The sequence below is a fragment of the Nerophis lumbriciformis genome, linkage group LG04 (genome assembly GCF_033978685.3).
Source record: "Nerophis lumbriciformis linkage group LG04, RoL_Nlum_v2.1, whole genome shotgun sequence".
NCBI classification, from domain to species: domain Eukaryota; kingdom Metazoa; phylum Chordata; class Actinopteri; order Syngnathiformes; family Syngnathidae; genus Nerophis; species Nerophis lumbriciformis.
Window position 1 is genome coordinate 5,102,501 of NC_084551.2, and position 20,000 is coordinate 5,122,500.

The following is a 20,000-nucleotide window of genomic DNA, read 5'->3' on the forward strand; positions in this document are numbered from 1 at the left end:
AGAATGACTCATAATCCTCGCCAAGAAAACGGGGTTGGAACCAAGGGTCTAAAATGACTACCTTGTTGGATTATGTCCTCATCCTTCTATCAAGGTGAGAGGCATAATTCATGATCTAGAATAAACTTCCACAAGGTCCGATGCGAAAAGCAGCTCACCAGCCGATGATATCAACATAACCACACAAAATTGTGATCACGGCGCTGCTATAAATATTTTTGTCCGCGTTAGCACTTATAATAACAACATCACTAACATTCGGTTAAAATTCAAGCCGTGAAATGTTAAAGGAGTATTGTTGGTGGGTTTTGGATGGTTATTTATTGGGTTTTATGGGCAGAATAAAGGACCTCTGATCGGCTCCCTTGTAAGCAGACTTTTTATTAATGTTTATTTCCGACCTGGAATGCATTAAAAAAATACATCAGTCATCTTGTCTTTCATAATGATTGTGAAAATTCCCCCCAAAAGTGCAGTTACCTATGAGAAATGTATTGGATTTTAAGACTTTTTAAAACCCTGTGAAAACCCTGCTGATATAATTTCTGGAAAATGCCAGGCTAGCCTCTTGCCTCCCATTCCGTGTCAGTGCCATTTATCCAGAACAGTAACATGGTGAAAAGGTCAGCTTTTATAGTAAGTGTGATGGGGATAACGTCCGTAGAAATAGCGAGTCTAATCTTCTGTGTAAAAGGTTCTGTGTAAAAGGCAGCTTATTGCGAGATCTTGTGTTGTAGCTCTGATGTGTATATTTTTTAGGATCACTGAGTAGTCTTAGGACTGTCACACACAGCTGCCTGTTACTGTATCTACATCCGCATGTGCTTTAAAATCTTGCTACCCAGCTGTTGCGTGTGAAATGTACACATGATAAAAATGCTGTGCTGTTGTTTACAATTAACTCATCAGCAATATTAATGCTGGCTAAGCAGTTTGCGCCTTAATAATATTATAACATTGGTTCTGTTGTGTAATATCCTTATGAATAATGAGAACGGGACTGAATTTTTGACAAAGCTCTTGTATTTGATCTCATTAGACCAGGGGTGTCAAACTCATTTTAGCTAAGGGGCCGCAACGAGGAAAATTTGTGCACACACGGGCCTTACTATTAAAATCATGGCATTAAAACTAAAAAATAAAGACAACTTCAGATTGTTTTCTTTGTCTTACTTTGGCCAAAAATAGAAAAAAACTGTTCTGAAAATATTACAATAAAAATATAGAAAAAAATACCGGCAGTGGTAAAATTTAGATCCATGAAGAAAGAAGAAAGTGAATGAATGTTTATAACTGAATACATTTACATATGCATAAAAATGTTTTTTTTTAATGAATTAAGTAACAATTATGATAACCTTTTTCCAAAACACAATATAGAATGTGAGATAAAACAGGATAATGCATACATTTATCATTTGTTTTCAAAACGGTTACAAAAAAGTGGAACCCCAAAATAGTTTACGACTTGATGGGGTCCCTGGGACCCCATTTTGAAAATTTCTAGCGCCCACACTGATGGGAGTATTGGTGCGTGCAAAACAGCAGCAGGCGGCTGTGGCCTGCGGGCCGGTTCTAATACTAATCAAATATCATCCCGGGGGCCACAGATAATTAATTTGCGGGCCTTGACTTTGACAACCCTGTTCTACAACAACACGAAACGCGTTTGGGTTTGTAATGCACAACACTGCGACACAACACCAATTTGTACTGACTAAAAAACATGAACAGTCATATTACCGCAGGTCTTGACTTTGACACATAGGCATTAGACTGGGGATTGTGCCCTGCCTGATCCACTGTCCTAGTTTTGGGTAATAAAAAAGGTATTTACCGGATGCCTGATGTCCACGATGAGGAGGACGACGTCTGACATCTCTAACACTCGCCATAGCTGCCTCCATGTCTAAAGGACAACAAGAAAGTGAGGAAAAAGAAAGAAAATGAGTAAGTTCTCTTGCACATCTTGCCACATTAACATGAAAAACAATCCATGAGGAGTTGCTGTAGTGCAGTAACTACTGCCATCTACTGGCACCTTCTTTATTTACATCTTTCACAACAAACGGCATTAAATACTTTTGTCAAGCATATCCTACATTTTGTTATACAGGTAAAAGCCAGTAAATTAGAATATTTTGAAAAACGTGATTTATTTCAGTAATTGCATTCAAAAGGTGTAACTTGTACATTATATTTATTCATTGCACACAGACTGATGCATTCAAATGTTTATTTCATTTAATTTTGATGATTTGAAGTGGCAACAAATGAAAATCCAAAATTCCGTGTGTCACAAAATTAGAATATTACTTAAGGCTAATACAAAAAAGGGATTTTTAGAAATGTTGGCCAACTGAAAAGTATGAAAATGAAAAATATGAGCATGTACAATACTCAATACTTGGTTGGAGCTCCTTTTGCCTCAATTACTGCGTTAATGCGGCGTGGCATGGAGTCGATGAGTTTCTGGCAATGCTCAGGTGTTATGAGAGCCCAGGTTGCTCTGATAGTGGCCTTCAACTCTTCTGCGTTTTTGGGTCTGGCATTCTGCATCTTCCTTTTCACAATACCCCACAGATTTTCTATGGGGCTAAGGTCAGGGGAGTTGGCGGGCCAATTTAGAACAGAAATACCATGGTCCGTAAACCAGGCACGGGTAGATTTTGCGCTGTGTGCAGGCGCCAAGTCCTGTTGGAACTTGAAATCTCCATCTCCATAGAGCAGGTCAGCAGCAGGAAGCATGAAGTGCTCTAAAACTTGCTGGTAGACGGCTGCGTTGACCCTGGATCTCAGGAAACAGAGTGGACCGACACCAGCAGATGACATGGCACCCCAAACCATCACCCAACCATGCAAATTTTGCATTTCCTTTGGAAATCGAGGTCCCAGAGTCTGGAGGAAGACAGGAGAGGCACAGGATCCACGTTGCCTGAAGTCTAGTGTAAAGTTTCCACCATCAGTGATGGTTTGGGGTGCCATGTCATCTGCTGGTGTCGGTCCACTCTGTTTCCTGAGATCCAGGGTCAACGCAGCCGTCTACCAGCAAGTTTTAGAGCACTTCATGCTTCCTGCTGCTGACCTGCTCTATGGAGATGGAGATTTCAAGTTCCAACAGGACTTGGGGCCTGCACACAGCGCAAAATCTACCCGTGCCTGGTTTACGGACCATGGTATTTCTGTTCTAAATTGGCCCGCCAACTCCCCTGACCTTAGCCCCATAGAAAATCTGTGGGGTATTGTGAAAAGGAAGATGCAGAATGCCAGACCCAAAAATGCAGAAGAGTTGAAGGCCACTATCAGAGCAACCTGGTCTCTCATAACACCTGAGCAGTGCCAGAAACTCATCGACTCCATGCCACGCCGCATTAACGCAGTAATTGAGGCAAAAGGAGCTCCAACCAAGTATTGAGTATTGTACATGCTCATATTTTTCATTTTCATACTTTTCAGTTGGCCAACATTTCTAAAAATCCCTTTTTTGTATTAGCCTTAAGTAATATTCTAATTTTGTGACACACGGAATTTTGGATTTTCATTTGTTGCCACTTCAAATCATCAAAATTAAATGAAATAAACATTTGAATGCATCAGTCTGTGTGCAATGAATAAATATAATGTACAAGTTACACCTTTTGAATGCAATTACTGAAATAAATCAAGTTTTTCAAAATATTCTAATTTACTGGCTTTTACCTGTATATTTGTGTCTAATCCAGGAAAAGATGGCATAGATGGATACCAGTAAAATATGCTACAGTGGAGATCATTCAAATATCATGTGCTTCCTATGACAATGCCAAGAGATATTAACAAAATCCTCATTGACGTACCTCCAGATTGTGCTCAAAGTGGCTGAGAGATCCAGGCGGGTTTACGGAGTTCAGCTCATCCAAATACTGCCTGTAAGACCTCTCTTCTTTCTTCAGCAAGTCCTCGCGGCTCATCTTGTAGTTCCATGGCGGCCGGCGTGGGAAACCCAGGCCTGGAATAATCGAGTTACGTCGTGTCAAGAGAAGCACTTATTTATACCCATTAACACACTTCCTATTTCGAGGAGGTTGTCATGTGGACAGCATTAAAAAAACAGCATGACCTCGCTCTGGAGGGTAGATGTCCTCGATGCCGATCTCCAGTTCTTTGTCTGAGACGGGCTGAATAATCTTCTCCTGGGCAATCTTCTTCCGCTTTTCCACATCCTCTTTGCTCTCCTTTTCGAAGTGCAGACGAAATCTTAAAAGGAGAAGAACGATTTTAGGTTAAGTATTTGTAAAACTCATTGAAAATTTTAAAATAGAGCCTTGCATAAGTGAACCAGAGTAAATGTTCGTATTTAATCAAAATCAAATTAAATACTGTATGTCTTCATTTAGTTGCCACATGTTTTATTTACCCAACTACAGAGAGTACCTGGCATATATTAGGGGTACCCCGTATTTTCCGCACCATAAGCCGCCCTGGGTTATAAGCCGCGCCTTCAATGAACGGCATATTTCAAAACTTTGTCCACCTATAAGACGCCCCGTGTTATAAGCCGCATCTAACTGCGCTAAAGGAATGTCAAAAAAACAGTCAGATAGGTCAGTCAAACTTTAATAATATATTAAAAACCAGCGTGATGTGGGCGCGCATGGAGTCGTATATCAACATGGACGGAGCTGCGTGAAAAAAGCCACCCGGCCTCTTCGCGTAAACTTACCTTAACCACTCGCTCATCTTTTCTTCATCCATCCATCCCTTCGAGTTAGCTTTTATGATGACGCCGGCTGGAAAGGTCTCTTTTGGCAAGGTCTTCCTTTTGAATATCACCATGGGTGGAAGTTTCTGGCCATTAGCATGGCAAGCTAGAACCACAGTGAAGGATGACTTCTCATTCCCTGTGGTGCGAATATTCACCGTACGTGCTCCCGTTGTATCCACAGTGCGGTTCACAGGAATATCAAAAGTCAGTGGAACCTCGTCCATGTTGATAATGTTCTCTGGCCGGATCTTTTTTTCAGCTATCTTGTTTTTACAATATGCACGGAAAGTAGCCAGCTTTTCTTGAAAGTCTTTAGGCAGTTGCTGTGAAATAGTAGTCCGTGTGCGGATGGAGAGATTGCGTCTTTTCATGAACCGGAAACCTGTCGCTTAGTAGGAGCCATTTTGTGGTCTTTACAGATGTAAACACACAAAGGAAATGAAACGTAATATCCGCGCGCTTCTTCTTCTTCTATGGGGGCGGGTGGTTGCTTACAGTAGAAGAAGAAGCGCTTCCTGTTCTATGGGGGCGGGTGCTTACCTTGGCGGTTGCTTGCGTAGAAGAAGAAGCACTTCCTCTTCTACGGGGAAAAAAGATGGCGGCTGTTTACCGTAGTTGCGAGACCGAAACTTTATGAAAATGAATCTTAATATTAATCCATATATAAAGCGCACCGGGTTATAAGCCGCACTGTCAGCTTTTGAGTAAATTTGTGGTTTTTAGGTGCGGCTAATAGTGCGGAAAATACGGTATTTAGGAGTAAGGGCTCTAGTTGTAAATAATTATTTTAAAATAAGAATATTACATGATTCCAGAAATAAAGCCAAAGTATGCACTTTTTTCTTAAAAATCCATCGTATATTTGAGCTTTACAGATGCCATGTCTGCTGTGAAGTTGGCTTGTGTTGTGATCAGGATGCCGACCTACTAAGAAACATTATGGCATCTGTCAATTAGAACACATGTTATTTTTTACAGAAGGAGGCAAGGAGATGTCTCTTTGAGGTGTGATGCTAATTTCTTCAGACACACCAAATATTATTTGAGGATAAGCATTCATAAAAGCAGAGCAATATAACCCACAACAGGTATTATATACAATTAATATTTTTCTAAAACCTAAAAACTACAAATACATTTGAGGAGGGGCTCTAGCTTTTCACGGTTCAATACTATATAAATGAAACCTGGATATTCTTCAGAATTGCAGTACAGATGTACTCTCTGGAAATTAATTAACCCACAGATGTTATTGTTAAAATAGCTGGCAACACAAATGAATAGCGAGATAATTGCGTCTTGCTGATAGTCCAGCACGATGGCTGTAGCGGCATGGCCTGGGGCTGCACAAGTGTTACCAGCACTAAGGAGCTGCAGTTCCCTGACAATTCCATGTGCCATCCCTTCCTCTTCAACATGATAAGGAGCCCAAACACACCTCCAAGATGACAAGTGCCTTGCTGAAGAAGCTGAATGTACTGCATGTACAGTACTTTAATGTACTCTGATGTACCAGCATTTTCTTACAGCCTTAATGCAGTGTCTGTGTTTATTAATGGCATGTCATTACACCGGCCACTCACCTATTGGGATCATATCTGCCTTCTCTGCTGTCGGGCTGCTGGTTTAGTCTTCTGACATCTGTGGTTTCGCTGTCTGACGTGTCCGACTGGCGCTCTCCTCGCTCCACGCTGGCATTGCGGCTACTCGGCCCGGACCCTGATTCACCTAAGGCAGACAAAAAAGGCAAAGGTTATACAACAGTGCCCCCACCATACCATCAGTCCTCAAACACACCCCCTGTTTATCCAAAATGGATCCTGTCCTGGAGTGTTTCTATGTTTGGATGTTACCCTTATCGGCCAGGTGCATATAAGACTTAGACTTCCTTTTATTGTCATTCAAATTTTAACTTTACAACACAGATAAGAATGAAATTTCATTGCATTAGCTTGTTGTAGTGCAACATAAAAGAGCAATAAGGTGCATATATAAATAAATAGATTATTGTACGGTAGAGATGCGCGGTTTGCGGGCACAACCGCGGAGTCCGCGGATTATCCGCGGATCGGGCGGATGAAATAAAAAAAAATTAGATTTTATCAGCGGGTCAGGTCGGGTCGGGTGGTTGAAATAAAAAAAAAATTAGATTTTAAATAGATTCAGGCGGGTGGCAGTTAAACCAATTCGGAAATATATATACATAGTTAAATGTTGTTACCCACATACGAAAAACGAGCAGGCACCTGCAGCATATGCCACAACAGAAGAAAAAAAAAAAAGAGATGGACACTTTTACGGAGCGGAGAAGGGACGCCTCGCCGGGGTCCGGGACCGAGGCCCCTTCCCCGAGAGGGCCCCACCGGGAGCCGTAGCTGAGGCGATCCGCGAGAAGGGCCCGACGCATGTCCAGGGTCACCACCGCGCCCACCGCACCGACACCCCGCCTCGTCCGCCTTCGCTGCGGCCGGCGTCACGCGCAGCAGGTAAGCAGCTTACCTGTCCGCCACCCCCGTGGCCGGGGGCTCGTAACAGGGGTCACTCCGCGCGCTCCGCCCGCGCAGCTTACCTGCCCGCCACCCCTGTTGCCGGGGGCGCGTAACAGGGGTCACTCCGCGCGCAGTGCGCTCACGAAAGGGGTGGGGCTCACCCTGGTTGATATAGACAGCAGGACGGTGGCCATGGAAGTCGGAACCCGCTAAGGAGTGTGTAACAACCCACCTGCCGAATCAACTAGCCCTGAAAATGGATGGCGCTGGAGCGTTGGGCCCATACCCGGCCGTCGCCGGCAGCGAGACGCGCTTGGAGGTGCGCTCAGCGCGGCTCCCATATGATTGCGCACTGGTGTGCGTCTGGGTCGTGACAGCGTGGCACGCGAATGTCTGTGCTGCATTGGATCAGTCTCCTTTCTTTAACAGGCAAAAGCTTTATAACCTCACTAATGCCTTGCATCGTCTATATTAGATATATAACAACGGGCGGGTGCGGTTCTGATCAAATGTTACATCGGATGGATGGCGGATGGTTGACGACTTTCTGATGCGGTTGCGGATGAAATAATTGCCTATCCGCGCAACTCTACTGTACGGATAAATATAATGCACTTTTGCAAATGCATCCACGTTTATGGATGTATGTTATATTGTCTTCATATTCCAGCGAGTGAATCCGTTTTGGGGGGGAATTGAGGGGATTATTATGATGCGCGGTGGCAGAGGGGTTAGTGCGTCTGCCTCACAATACGAAGGTCCTGAGTAGTCGTGAGTTCAATCCCGACCTCGGGATCTTTCTGTGTGGAGTTTGCATGTCCTCCCCGTGACTGCGTGGGTTCCCTCCGGGTACTCCGGCTTCCTCCCACCTCCAAAGACATGCACCTGGGGATAGGTTGATTGGCAACACTAAAATTGGCCATAGTGTGTGAATGTGAATGTGAATGTTGTCTGTCTATCTGTGTTGGCCCTGTGATGAGATGGCGACTTGTCCAGGGTGTACCCCGCCTTCCGCCCAATTGTAGCTGAGATAGGCTCCAGACCCCCCCGCGACCCCGAAGGGAATAAGCGGTAGAAAATGGATGGATGGATTATGATGCGTTCAAGAGTCTTATGGCCTATGGGAAGAATCTGTTACAGAACTTGAAGGTTCTGCTACGGAGGCTGCGGAACCTCTTTCTAGAGTCCAGCAGTGAAAACAGTCCTTTGTGGGGGTGGGAGGAGTCTCTGCAGATTTTCTGAGCCCTGGTCAGGCAGCAGCTTTTTGCGACTTCCTGGATAGGTGGAAGAGGAGTCCTGACGATCTTTTCCGCCATCCTCACCACTCTCTGCAGAGACTTCCAGTCTAAGGCGCCGCAGGCTCCAGTCCAGACAGAGATGCAGTTGGTCAGTGGGCTCTCTATAGTGCCTCTGTAGAATATGGTGAGAATGGGGGGATGGAGCTGTGCTCTTTTCATCCGACGCAAAAAGTGCATGCACTGCTGCGCTCTTTTTACAAGAGCTCCGGTGTGTAGGGACCAGGCCCTATTGTCAGTTATCTGCATTCCCAGGAACTTGGTGCTGCTTACGATCTCCACTGCTGTGCCGTTGACGAAGAGTGGAGTGTGGCTGGACTGGTGCCTCCTGAAGTCGACGATGATCTCCTTGGTCTTGTCGACGTTCAGGACCAGGTTGTTGGTTCCGCACCAGTCAGCCCGATGTTTCACCTCCTTTCTGTAGTCCATGTCGTCTGCATACTTCACAATGTGGTTAGTAGTGGACCTGGCGCAGCAGTCATGGGTCCAAGAGCTCCGGTGTGTAGGGACCAGGTCATATTGTCAGTTATCTGCACCCCCAGGAACTTGGTGCTGCTTACGATCTCCACTGCTGTGCCGTTGACGAAGAGTGGAGTGTGGCTGGACTGGTGCCTCCTGAAGTCGACGATGATCTCCTTGGTCTTGTCGAAGTTCAGGACCAGATTGTTGGTTCCGCACCAGTCAGCCCGATGGTTCACCTCCTTTCTGTAGTCCATGTCGTCTGCATACTTCACAATGTGGTTAGTAGTGGACCTGGCGCAGCAGTCATGGGTCATCAATGTGAACAGCAGTGGACTCAGGGGGGAGCCGGTGCTCAGGGAGATATGTGTTGTTCCATCCATCCATCTTCTTCCGCTTATCCGAGGTCGGGTCGCGGGGGCAGCAGCCTAAGCAGGGAAGCCCAGACTTCCCTCTCCCCAGCCACTTCGTCCAGCTCTTCCTGTGGGACCCCGAGGCGTTCCCAGGCCAGCCGGGAGACATAGTCTTCCCAACGTGTCCTGGGTCTTCCCCGCGGCCTCCTACCGGTCGGACGTGCCCTAAACACCTCCCTAGGGAGGCGTTCGGGTGGCATCCTGACCAGATGCCCGAACCACCTCATCTGGCTCCTCTCGATGTGGAGGAGCAGCGGCTTTACTTTGAGCTCCTCCCGGATGGCAGAGCTTCTCACCCTATCTCTAAGGGAGAGCCCCGCCACCCGGCGGAGGAAACTCATTTCGGCCGCTTGTACCCGTGATCTTGTCCTTTCGGTCATAACCCAAAGCTCATGACCATAGGTGAGGATGGGAACGTAGATCGACCGGTAAATTGAGAGCTTTGCCTTCCGGCTCAGCTCCTTCTTCACCACAACGGATCGATACGGCGTCCGCATTACTGAAGACGCCGCACCGATCCGCCTGTCGATCTCACGATCCACTCTTCCCTCACTCGTGAACAAGACTCCGAGGTACTTGAACTCCTCCACTTGGGGCAAGATCTCCTCCCCAACCCGGAGATGGCACTCCACCCTTTTCCGGGCGAGAACCATGGACTCGGACTTGGAGGTGCTGATTCTCATCCCAGTCGCTTCACACTCGGCTGCAAACCGATCCAGCGAGAGCTGAAGATCCTGGCCAGATGAAGCCATCAGGACGACATCATCTGCAAAAAGCAGAGACCTAATCCTGCAGATCCCCTCAACGCCTTGACTGCGCCTAGAAATTCTGTCCATAAAAGTTATGAACAGAATCGGTGACAAAGGGCAGCCTTGGCGGAGTCCAACCCTCACTGGAAACGTGTCCGACTTACTGCCGGCAATGCGGACCAAGCTCTGGCACTGATCATACAGGGAGCGGACTGCCACAATCAGACAGTCCGATACCCCGTACTCTCTGAGCACTCCCCACAGGACTTCCCGAGGGACACGGTCGAATGCCTTCTCCAAGTCCACAAAACACATGTAGACTGGTTGGGCAAACTCCCATGCACCCTCAAGGACCCTGCCGAGAGTATAGAGCTGGTCCACAGTTCCACGACCAGGACGAAAACCACACTGTTCCTCCTGAATCCGAGGTTCGACTATCCGGCGTAGCCTCCTCTCCAGTACACCTGAATAGACCTATTATATGTGTTGTTGTTTTTTATATTAAAGCGGTTTACTAGTGAAATATATATTTATTTTAACAGCAAAATAACACACGAATGTCTGAGCTAAAATGTCATTTTGATTCCTCCCGAATGAAAATGACGTTGAAAAGACATTTATCAGCCTGTCTATGCGTTGCTATGGTTTTCCTGCACATGGTAAGGCTAACCGATTCCGTTAAGTTCTGATGACATAATAATAAAGACAACCGACTACCGCAGAAAAGCGACATTTTCGCTCATTGTTGGCTCAAACTAAACACGACCGAGTCAAAGCGTTAAAAGTGTCATTGCAATTTTGGGGAACAACAAGCTGAGTTAGCCGAAACTTTCATTTAATTGGCTAACTGCTAGTGCTAACAGGCTAACACTTTACCTCGTTTTCGCTCCCGTTTGACTTGTAACTGCTTCTTCTTCTGCTTGTTGCTAAATGGCTTTTTCCGGGGCATACCTACAAAAATATATATGTGTTGACGAAGATAATTTTGGCGTGTTTGTCCTCCTCGTTAGTAATGTTTACTGAGGGGAAGTTTCTACAGACGGGATACTTTTCAGTGACGCCATATTCACTGCAGACTGCGGAGAAAGTCGGACCAAACCATTGTGATCTACGCAAATCGACCAAGATTCAGGCGATTTACTCTAATGTAATTTTATCACAAACGAGTTTCTGTTGGTAAATTTAGCATATGTGTGTTTTTTACGTTTATGAATACAATTCGACAAAATGTATATATATATATATCAATACATGTTCACCCCCGGAAAGGAGTCGATTGGTGGAATCCACTTTTGTAAACACCTCATAACGTTGCGTTCAAGTGCTGTGGGAAATAGTTTAACGACTAGTGGTGCTTTGATAGTTACAAAGAGCATATTCCTTTCCCCATTCACTATAGAAGAGATCAAAGTTGGTATTTTTTATAAATGACTGTAACGTAGAAATGTTTGTCATAATTATTATGCTCCAGGCAAAAACATTTCTACATAAATCACGATTTATGAAAGTAAGGCCCACATTTCCTGATTGGCTTAATGGTTTACAATTATCAATCAAATCTTGCAGAATTATTAAGAGTACAAAAGCCCTGAAATTGATATCTCTGTAAAAACATTTAAAGTGATTTAGGTAGCCCTTTTTTTGTCATATTTTTTATCCATCCATCCATCCATCCATCTTCTTCCGCTTATCCGAGGTCGGGTCGCGGGGGCAGCAGCCTAAGCAGGGAAGCCCAGACTTCCCTCTCCCCAGCCACTTCGTCCAGCTCCTCCCGGGGGATCCCGAGGCGTTCCCAGGCCAGCCGGGAGACATAGTCTTCCCAACGTGTCCTGGGTCTTCCTCGTGGCCTCCTACCGGTCGGACATGCCCTAAACACCTCCTTAGGGAGGCGCTCGGGTGGCATCCTGACCAGATGCCCGAACCACCTCATCTGGCTCCTCTCGATGCGGAGGAGCAGCGGCTTTACTTTGAGCTCCCCCCGGATGACAGAGCTTCTCACCCTATCTCTAAGGGAGAGCCCCGCCACCCGGCGGAGGAAACTCATTTCGGCCGCTTGTACCCGTGATCTTGTCCTTTCGGTCATAACCCAAAGCTCATGACCATAGGTGAGGATGGGAATGTAGATCGACCGGTAAATTGAGAGCTTTGCCTTCCGGCTCAGCTCCTTCTTCACCACAACGGATCGATACAGCGTCCGCATTACTGAAGACGCCGCACCGATCCGCCTGTCGATCTCACGATCCACTCTTCCCTCACTCGTGAACAAGACTCCGAGGTACTTGAACTCCTCCACTTGGGGCAAGATCTCCTCCCCAACCCGGAGATGGCACTCCACCCTTTTCCGGGCGAGAACCATGGACTCGGACTTGGAGGTGCTGATTCTCATCCCAGTCGCTTCACACTCAGCTGCGAACCGATCCAGTGAGAGCTGAAGATCCTGGCCAGATGAAGCCATCAGGACCAAATCATCTGCAAAAAGCAGAGACCTAATCCTGCAGCCACCAAACCGGATCCCCTCAACGCCTTGACTGCGCCTAGAAATTCTGTCCATACATATTTTTTATTATTATTATATTTAATACTCTTCTGTATTTGCTTGTTTTCTTTCCTTGATGTTGTACACTCTTAGAAATAAGGGTTCTAAAAGGGTTCTTCTACAGGGGCTGAGGTTCTAACTGGAACCATTTGCTTCTGAAAAACCCTTTCCCGAAGAAAGGGTTTTTCAAGGGTTCTTGGTAACGCTAATGGTTCCAGTAAGAACCATTTTGATCCAGAGAACCCTTTAAAACCCCTTTTCTGAATAATTGGTTTTAAAAGGGTTCTCACTAACACTAAGGGTTCCAGTAAGAACTATTTTGATCCAGAGAACCGTTTTTTGGAAGAAAGAGTTCTTCAGGGATTGTTGAAAGCATGGGTAAGATCCTGTGTCACCAGGGACATACTTCCTGATAACATTTGCCAATAATGGTGCCTATCTTTAAATAAATGTTTTTCTCATTAAAATGTTTTGAATGTTTGTTCAATGTCAACATGATAAATGACCACAATATAATATGAACTAAACTGATCTGTAGAATACAATATGGTTCTTTACAGAACCCTCAGAAGACAAGACGGTTATCGGTGAAAACCTTTGAAAAGGGATGTTTTTAGAACCCCCTGTGTCAGGTCTAGATGAAACCCTTGAAACATGAAAGAGTTCTTTGTGGAACTCCCTGTGTGGGTTCTAGATGAAACCCTTGAAACATGAAAGGGTACTTAGTGGAACTCCCTGCATGGGTTCTAGATGAAACCCTTGACAAACGAAAGGGTTCTTAGTGGAACTCCCTGTGTGGGTTCTAGATGAAACCCTTGAAATACGAAAAGGTTCTTAGTGGAACTCCCTGCGTGGGTTCTAGATGAAACCCTTGAAATACGAAAGGGTTCTTAGTGGAACTCCCTGTGTGGGTTCTAGATGAAACCCTTGAAACATGAAAGGGTACTTAGTGGAACTCCCTGTGTGGGTTCTAGATGAAACCCTTGAAATACGAAAGGGTTCTTAGTGGAACTCCCTGCGTGGGTTCTAGATGAAAGTCTTGAAATACAAAAGGGTTCTTAGTGGAACTCCCTGTGTGGGTTCTAGATGAAACCCTTGAAATACGAAAGGGTTCTTAGTGGAACTCCCTGTGTGGGTTCTAGATGAAACCCTTGAAACATGAAAGGGTTCTTAGTGGAACTCCCTGCGTGGGTTCTTTGTAGAAGTTAAAAAGTTAAAGTACCAATGATTGTCACACACACACTAGGTGTGGCGAGATTATTCTCTGCATTTGATCCATCACCCTTGATCACCCCCTGGGAGGTGAGGGGAGCAGTGGGCAGCAGCGGTGGCCGCGCCCGGGAATCATTTTGGTGATTTAACCCCCAATTCCAACCCTTGATGCTGAGTGCCAAGCAGGGAGGTAATGGGTCCCATTTTTATAGTCTTTGGTATGACTCGGCCGGGGTTTGAACTCACAGCCTACCGATCTCAGGGCGGACACTCTAACCACTAGGCCACTGAGTAGAACCTCTCATGGGGGGTTCTGGGTGGAACCTTACACACACAGTTCTAGGTAGAACCCTCCAAAAGGGTTCCAGGTGGAACCTTTATAAAAAGGTTCTACCTGGAGCCAAAAAGGGTTCTCCTATGAGGACGAGCCGAAGAACCTTATATGGTTCTACTTAGCACTTTTATTTCTAAGAGTGTAAGTGCCTTGACTTTTGTGTGAATTATAAATGCATGTTTTTTTTGTTCAATAAAAAAAATAAAAAATTAACAGAATCTTCCTTCCATCCATTTTCTACTGCTTGTCCCTTTCGGGGTCACAGGGGGTGCTTGAGCCCATCATCTTGTTAATCCAAATAGCTGGGAGATGTAGTCGTGTTATTGACATTAGACCTTGATTAGTTAAAAAAAAAAAAATCTTTATACAGGTAAAAGCCAGTAAATTAGAATATTTTGAAAAACTTGATTTATTTCAGTAATTGCATTCAAAAGGTGTAACTTGTACATTATATTTATTCATTGCACACAGACTGATGCATTCAAATGTTTATTTCATTTAATTTTGATGATTTGAAGTGGCAACAAATGAAAATCCAAAATTCCGTGTGTCACAAAATTAGAATATTACTTAAGGCTAATACAAAAAAGGGATTTTTAGAAATGTTGGCCAACTGAAAAGTATGAAAATGAAAAATATGAGCATGTACAATACTCAATACTTGGTTGGAGCTCCTTTTGCCTCAATTACTGCGTTAATGCGGCGTGGCATGGAGTCGATGAGTTTCTGGCACTGCTCAGGTGTTATGAGAGCCCAGGTTGCTCTGATAGTGGCCTTCAACTCTTCTGCGTTTTTGGGTCTGGCATTCTGCATCTTCCTTTTCACAATACCCCACAGATTTTCTATGGGGCTAAGGTCAGGGGAGTTGGCGGGCCAATTTAGAACAGAAATACCATGGTCCGTAAACCAGGCACGGGTAGATTTTGCGCTGTGTGCAGGCGCCAAGTCCTGTTGGAACTTGAAATCTCCATCTCCATAGAGCAGGTCAGCAGCAGGAAGCATGAAGTGCTCTAAAACTTGCTGGTAGACGGCTGCGTTGACCCTGGATCTCAGGAAACAGAGTGGACCGACACCAGCAGATGACATCATCAAAATTAAATGAAATAAACATTTGAATGCATCAGTCTGTGTGCAATGAATAAATATAATGTACAAGTTACACCTTTTGAATGCAATTACTGAAATAAATCAAGTTTTTCAAAATATTCTAATTTACTGGCTTTTACCTGTACTAGTAATTTGGCGTTAATGATGTTATCTACAACTATTACAAAGTCAATCCCAAACGTATAGTTCAAAGAAAAAAAGAAAATACAAATAATGTTTCCAAGATTTTTTATTATTATTATAAAAAACAAATGTCCACATGTGCAAGTGTGTCCGGAAAGAAGTTATTACAAATATTCAGAAAGTGTTATAGCGAGACAGACACAATAAGCAGAATGATAGGATTACAATGCAAGGCTTGCAATTGGGTGTATATATACTGGAGATATACAACCTTTAAAAAAACACATCACTCTTTACCAGCGGGTCGCAAGTATCTACATATAATAGACTTCTTTTTTTTTTTATGTTCCGAAAAAAGGAAATAACCACTTAGTCCCTTTTATAGCGTAAAGGTGATAACACTGATGTAAAAACATTACAAATACTTTCAGGAGCATAACATGGTTATAACCCGTGGCAGTATTTGTGTGGAAGAACAAAAGGTGATAAACCAATAAAGGGAAGCCACTCTCATTTCCTTACTTTCCATTTTAAAACCATCACTGTGATGGACCGTTTATGTTTTTATTGCAGCCTTCACACACACAAACATATTATTGGGCTATTTGTCCTGTTTGCCCCCCCCCCAAAAAAAAGAAATATTCCAGGCACAGTTCCAAAAAGCTCATTTCTTTTGAATATTGCTTATATCCGTTAACGCTCCGTCCTCTGTCTTTTAAGAGTTGAGGTGCTCCACTTGGATGCTGGATGACGACACTGTCAGGCAAAGGTCCTTATGGGAGGAAAGGTCCGACACAGTGACCGGTTTGTACTGGATGTCACTGGCAGACACCGTCTTATACTGGTGTAGGTCAAACGGACAGGGGAGGGGTTCAGGCTGGGGGTAGCTGCCTTGGCTCTGGCCACTCCCGCCCGCTCCGGGTCGGCCTGACCTGCCTTCTGAGCCCTCCCCCTGGCTCTGACCTCCAGGCTGACCGCGATTCTGGCTTTGGTTCCGTTGTCCCGCTGGAGCATCCGCTGCGCTCAGCTGCCCTTGGTTGTGTTTCTCCATGTGTTTCACAAGGTACGTCTCCTGAGGTGAAGGGAGGACAGGCAGAGGGGAGACAGTGGACACATGACTACACGTAGTACACGGTGGTGTAAAGTAGCTGCCAGGAGTCTGATGCCAGTGAGGCCACTGGCAGTGATTCATGTAGGAATTCTCTTCAGAAATGGGTATTGGTCTTACTGAGGTGTACGTGCGGTTGCAGAGGCCGCACGAGTAGATCCTGGCGTGCTTCACCGTGTGTTTGGACATGTGCACCTCCAGACTTGCGGCGTCTATGTATCCTTTATTGCAGTTGGAGCACTTGTAAGGTTTGTCTTTGTTGTGCTGACGTCGATGGGACTATGGGCAAAGTTGAAACATTTTGTTTTGTAAAACGTGAGAACAGAAACACAGAATACAGTATTACACCAAAGTCAGGACACCCTTCACATTTTTAGGACAGTAGAACACAAGCGACAATACTAGGGGTCAGAGGTGGGTAGTAACGCGCTACATTTACTCCGTTACATCTACTTGAGTAACTTTTGGGATAAATTGTACTTCTAAGAGTAGTTTTAATGCAACATACTTTTACTTTTACTTAAGTATATTTATAGAGAAGGAACGCTACTTTTACTCCGCTACTTTTATCTACATTCAGCTCGCTACTCGCTACTAATTTTTATCGATCTGTTAATGCACGCTTTGTTTGTTTTGGTCTGTCAGACAGACCTTCAAAGTGCCTGCCTTACTGGTGACGTTTCAGTTCGTTCCACCAATCAGATGCAGTCACTGGTGACGTTGGACCAATCAAACAGAGCCAGGTGGTCACATGACCTGACTTAAACAAGTTGAAAAACTTATTGGGGTGTTACCATTTAGTGGTCAATTGTATGGAATATGTACTGTACTGTGCAATCTAATAATAAAAGTTCAAATCAATCAATCAAAAGTGTGAAGGAAAAAAGATACTTGTTTTATTTCAACCGTACCGTCAAGACTGACCGCACATGAGGACGTTCCTGTCTTCACAATAAAAGTGCCGCGCCATCGCGCCTGCGCTTTCAAAACAAGAGTCTCCGAAAGCCTGCGTAAACAAGCTAGCAAGCTACGGAGTTTGACACCAATATATTTCTTGTAAAGTGTATAAAAACGAATATGGAAGCTGGACAAATAGGATGCCAAAAACCCACCACTTTCATGTGGTATTAGACAGAAAGGAGGAACTTTTCTTCTCCTGCATTTGAAAACGTGGACGTTATCATCACTACTGTCTGATTACAATCAACGCAAGTCATCAGAATCAGGTAATACACCAACTTATATTCTTGTCTTCATGAAAGAAAGGAATCTATATGTTAAACATGCATGTATATTCATTAAAACACCTTTAACATGTAAACAAAAACAGCAAAATAAATACTTATAAATTATATACTGTATATATCAATGTATATGTATGTATGTATGTGTGTGTGTATATATATATATATATATATATATATATATGATATGAGTGTGTATGTTACTCATCAGTTACTCAGTACTTGAGTAGTTTTTTCACAACATACTTTTTACTTTTACTCAAGTAAATATTTGGGTGACTACTCCTTACTTTTACTTGAGTAATAAATCTCTAAAGTAACAGTACTCTTACTTGAGTACAATTTCTGGCTACTCTACCCACCTCTGCTAGGGGTGCATTCATCCCGATCGGAACTTTCTGTTCGGTACACATTAAAGTGAGAGTGAGACAGAGAGTGTCCCTCGTATCAAGAGTCAGGCGTCAAAACGATAAACAAACTAACCCTAACCCTAACCTTCGATTAGTAAAAGTCAGCGCTAACTACAGTGGACCCTTGATTCACAAACGCCTCTATTTGCCTACTCGCTTTACATTGCGCCAAATACGCCTCTGTGTGCGAATCATGTCTTGACGTACGAACGCTGCATTCATTTTAAACGCCGCTTAAGGTAAAGTTAAAGTACCACTGATAGTCACACACACACACTAGGTGTGGTGAAATTACTCTCTGCGTTTGACCCATCTCTTTGTTCGACCCCATGGGAGGTGAGGGCATACCTGCCAACTACTCCGGTTTTCCCGTAATTAGTACGGTTTTCATCAACCTATTCCGGGTTACGGTTGCAGTGATAAAAAATACGGTTTTTCATTAATTAAAACAATTTTTTTTTTTTTAAGTTTTATTCACGAAATCGCGTAACAACAATGATAATCGACACTGCTTCCCGTAACTTCCTGTCGAGCCATTCCGAATGCCATGCGCGAGGCTATTTATAGCACCGCTGCCAAGCACGAGGCACCTGTTGCCCATTGTTTCCAAACGAGCGAACGATCATGGAATCAGCCGGAGAAAAATCGCAAACGAGTCTTAAACCGAAAAGAAAACTGCAGTCATTCCGTGAAGAATATTCAAAAGCCTATCCGGGAATAATTATCCGTTCCAAAAAGGGTGAAAACTACGCGAATTGCACCTTGTGTAGACAAGATTTTTCGATCGGACACGGAGGAATTAGCGATGTAAAAGACCACGTTGGGACAAAAAAACACAAGTCTAATGCCGTTGCTAGCGATACAAGTGGAAAACTTTGGATTTTAGCCACAAAAAGGTAATGACACCAATGTTATCTATTGGAATTGTTTAGTACTGTTATACTGTTAAAAGTGTTTATACTATTTATGCTTTCAAGTCCAAGTTGAAGAAATCTTGTTAAATGTTGACAGCATAACTACCAAAATACAGAAGTATGTCCTTAATATTTTTGCAGTGCTATTTCTGTTGAAAAGTTAAAATGATTACATTAGAGATGTGATGTGCCACTTTTCAAGTGTCTGATGGCTTAAATTAATTTTCATTAATTTGTCATATTTTGAATTCTTTTGAAAGGCTTACAAAAAAACTACATTTGAATTGTAATTCCATGCTATTGACAGGACTATTAATTTTAATGAAGTTAGCTTACCATGTTTACAGTATGATAATTGTGATAGAAATGTGAATTTTAGGCACAGAATATTTTTTACAATTGAACAAGGCAGTAGATTATACAAGCTTGGACAGAAAGTTAATAATGACACCAATTTTTTTTTAATGGAATTGTTTAGTACTGTTTTACCATTTGTTTACTGTAAAAAGTGTTTATACTTTCAATTAACAAATTGAAGTCTTGTGAAAGGTTGACAGGATAACTGGCATTAACTGTCAAAATAATTTCAAACTATTGAAGTTAGCTTACAGAATAAACATGTCAATCAACCCATATGATTTTTGCTGTAATATTTTTGTTTTGAAAAGTCACTGTGACTGATAGAAAAGTGATGGTTTTAGCAACATTTTAACCTGTCTGAATGCTATTAATCATTTTGCGTCGGGGGGGCGAAGCTGAACCCCCCACCAGGACTTTGTCCTGGACCTACCGGGGCCTGCGGCCCCTGGACCCTGGCTACTAGGTTTTTCTGATTTCAAAAGTTGTTAGGTATGTGAGGGGAG

General features: G+C 43.8%; 2 protein-coding genes across 4 annotated transcripts in view; both read right to left on the minus strand.

The window, feature by feature from the left end:
• The window catches only part of gnl1 (guanine nucleotide binding protein-like 1), a 28,076-nt gene extending 16,841 nt beyond the window's left edge, over window positions 1–11,235 (minus strand). Inside the window, exons 1-5 of the mRNA XM_061947707.1 lie at window positions 11,026–11,235; window positions 6,328–6,472; window positions 4,100–4,236; window positions 3,837–3,988; window positions 1,838–1,909 (exon numbers count right to left, since the gene is read on the minus strand). Coding sequence (XP_061803691.1) covers window positions 1,838–1,909; window positions 3,837–3,988; window positions 4,100–4,236; window positions 6,328–6,472; window positions 11,026–11,098 — 579 coding nt within the window. The 5' untranslated portion in view covers window positions 11,099–11,235. The remainder of the gene's footprint in view (window positions 1–1,837; window positions 1,910–3,836; window positions 3,989–4,099; window positions 4,237–6,327; window positions 6,473–11,025) is intronic.
• A 4,320-nt stretch (window positions 11,236–15,555) lies between these two features.
• Window positions 15,556–20,000, minus strand: part of znf384b (zinc finger protein 384 b) — a 46,417-nt gene continuing 41,972 nt past the window's right edge. For 2 of the 3 annotated variants that reach the window (XM_061947710.1, XM_061947709.1), the window contains 2 exons: window positions 16,690–16,848; window positions 15,556–16,533 (listed from right to left, as the gene is read on the minus strand). In XM_061947710.1, the coding sequence (XP_061803694.1) occupies window positions 16,177–16,533; window positions 16,690–16,848 (516 nt within the window). In that variant the 3' untranslated portion in view covers window positions 15,556–16,176. Of the gene's footprint in view, window positions 16,849–20,000 lie in introns of all 3 variants that reach the window. The other variant, XM_061947708.1, reaches the window with a different exon arrangement.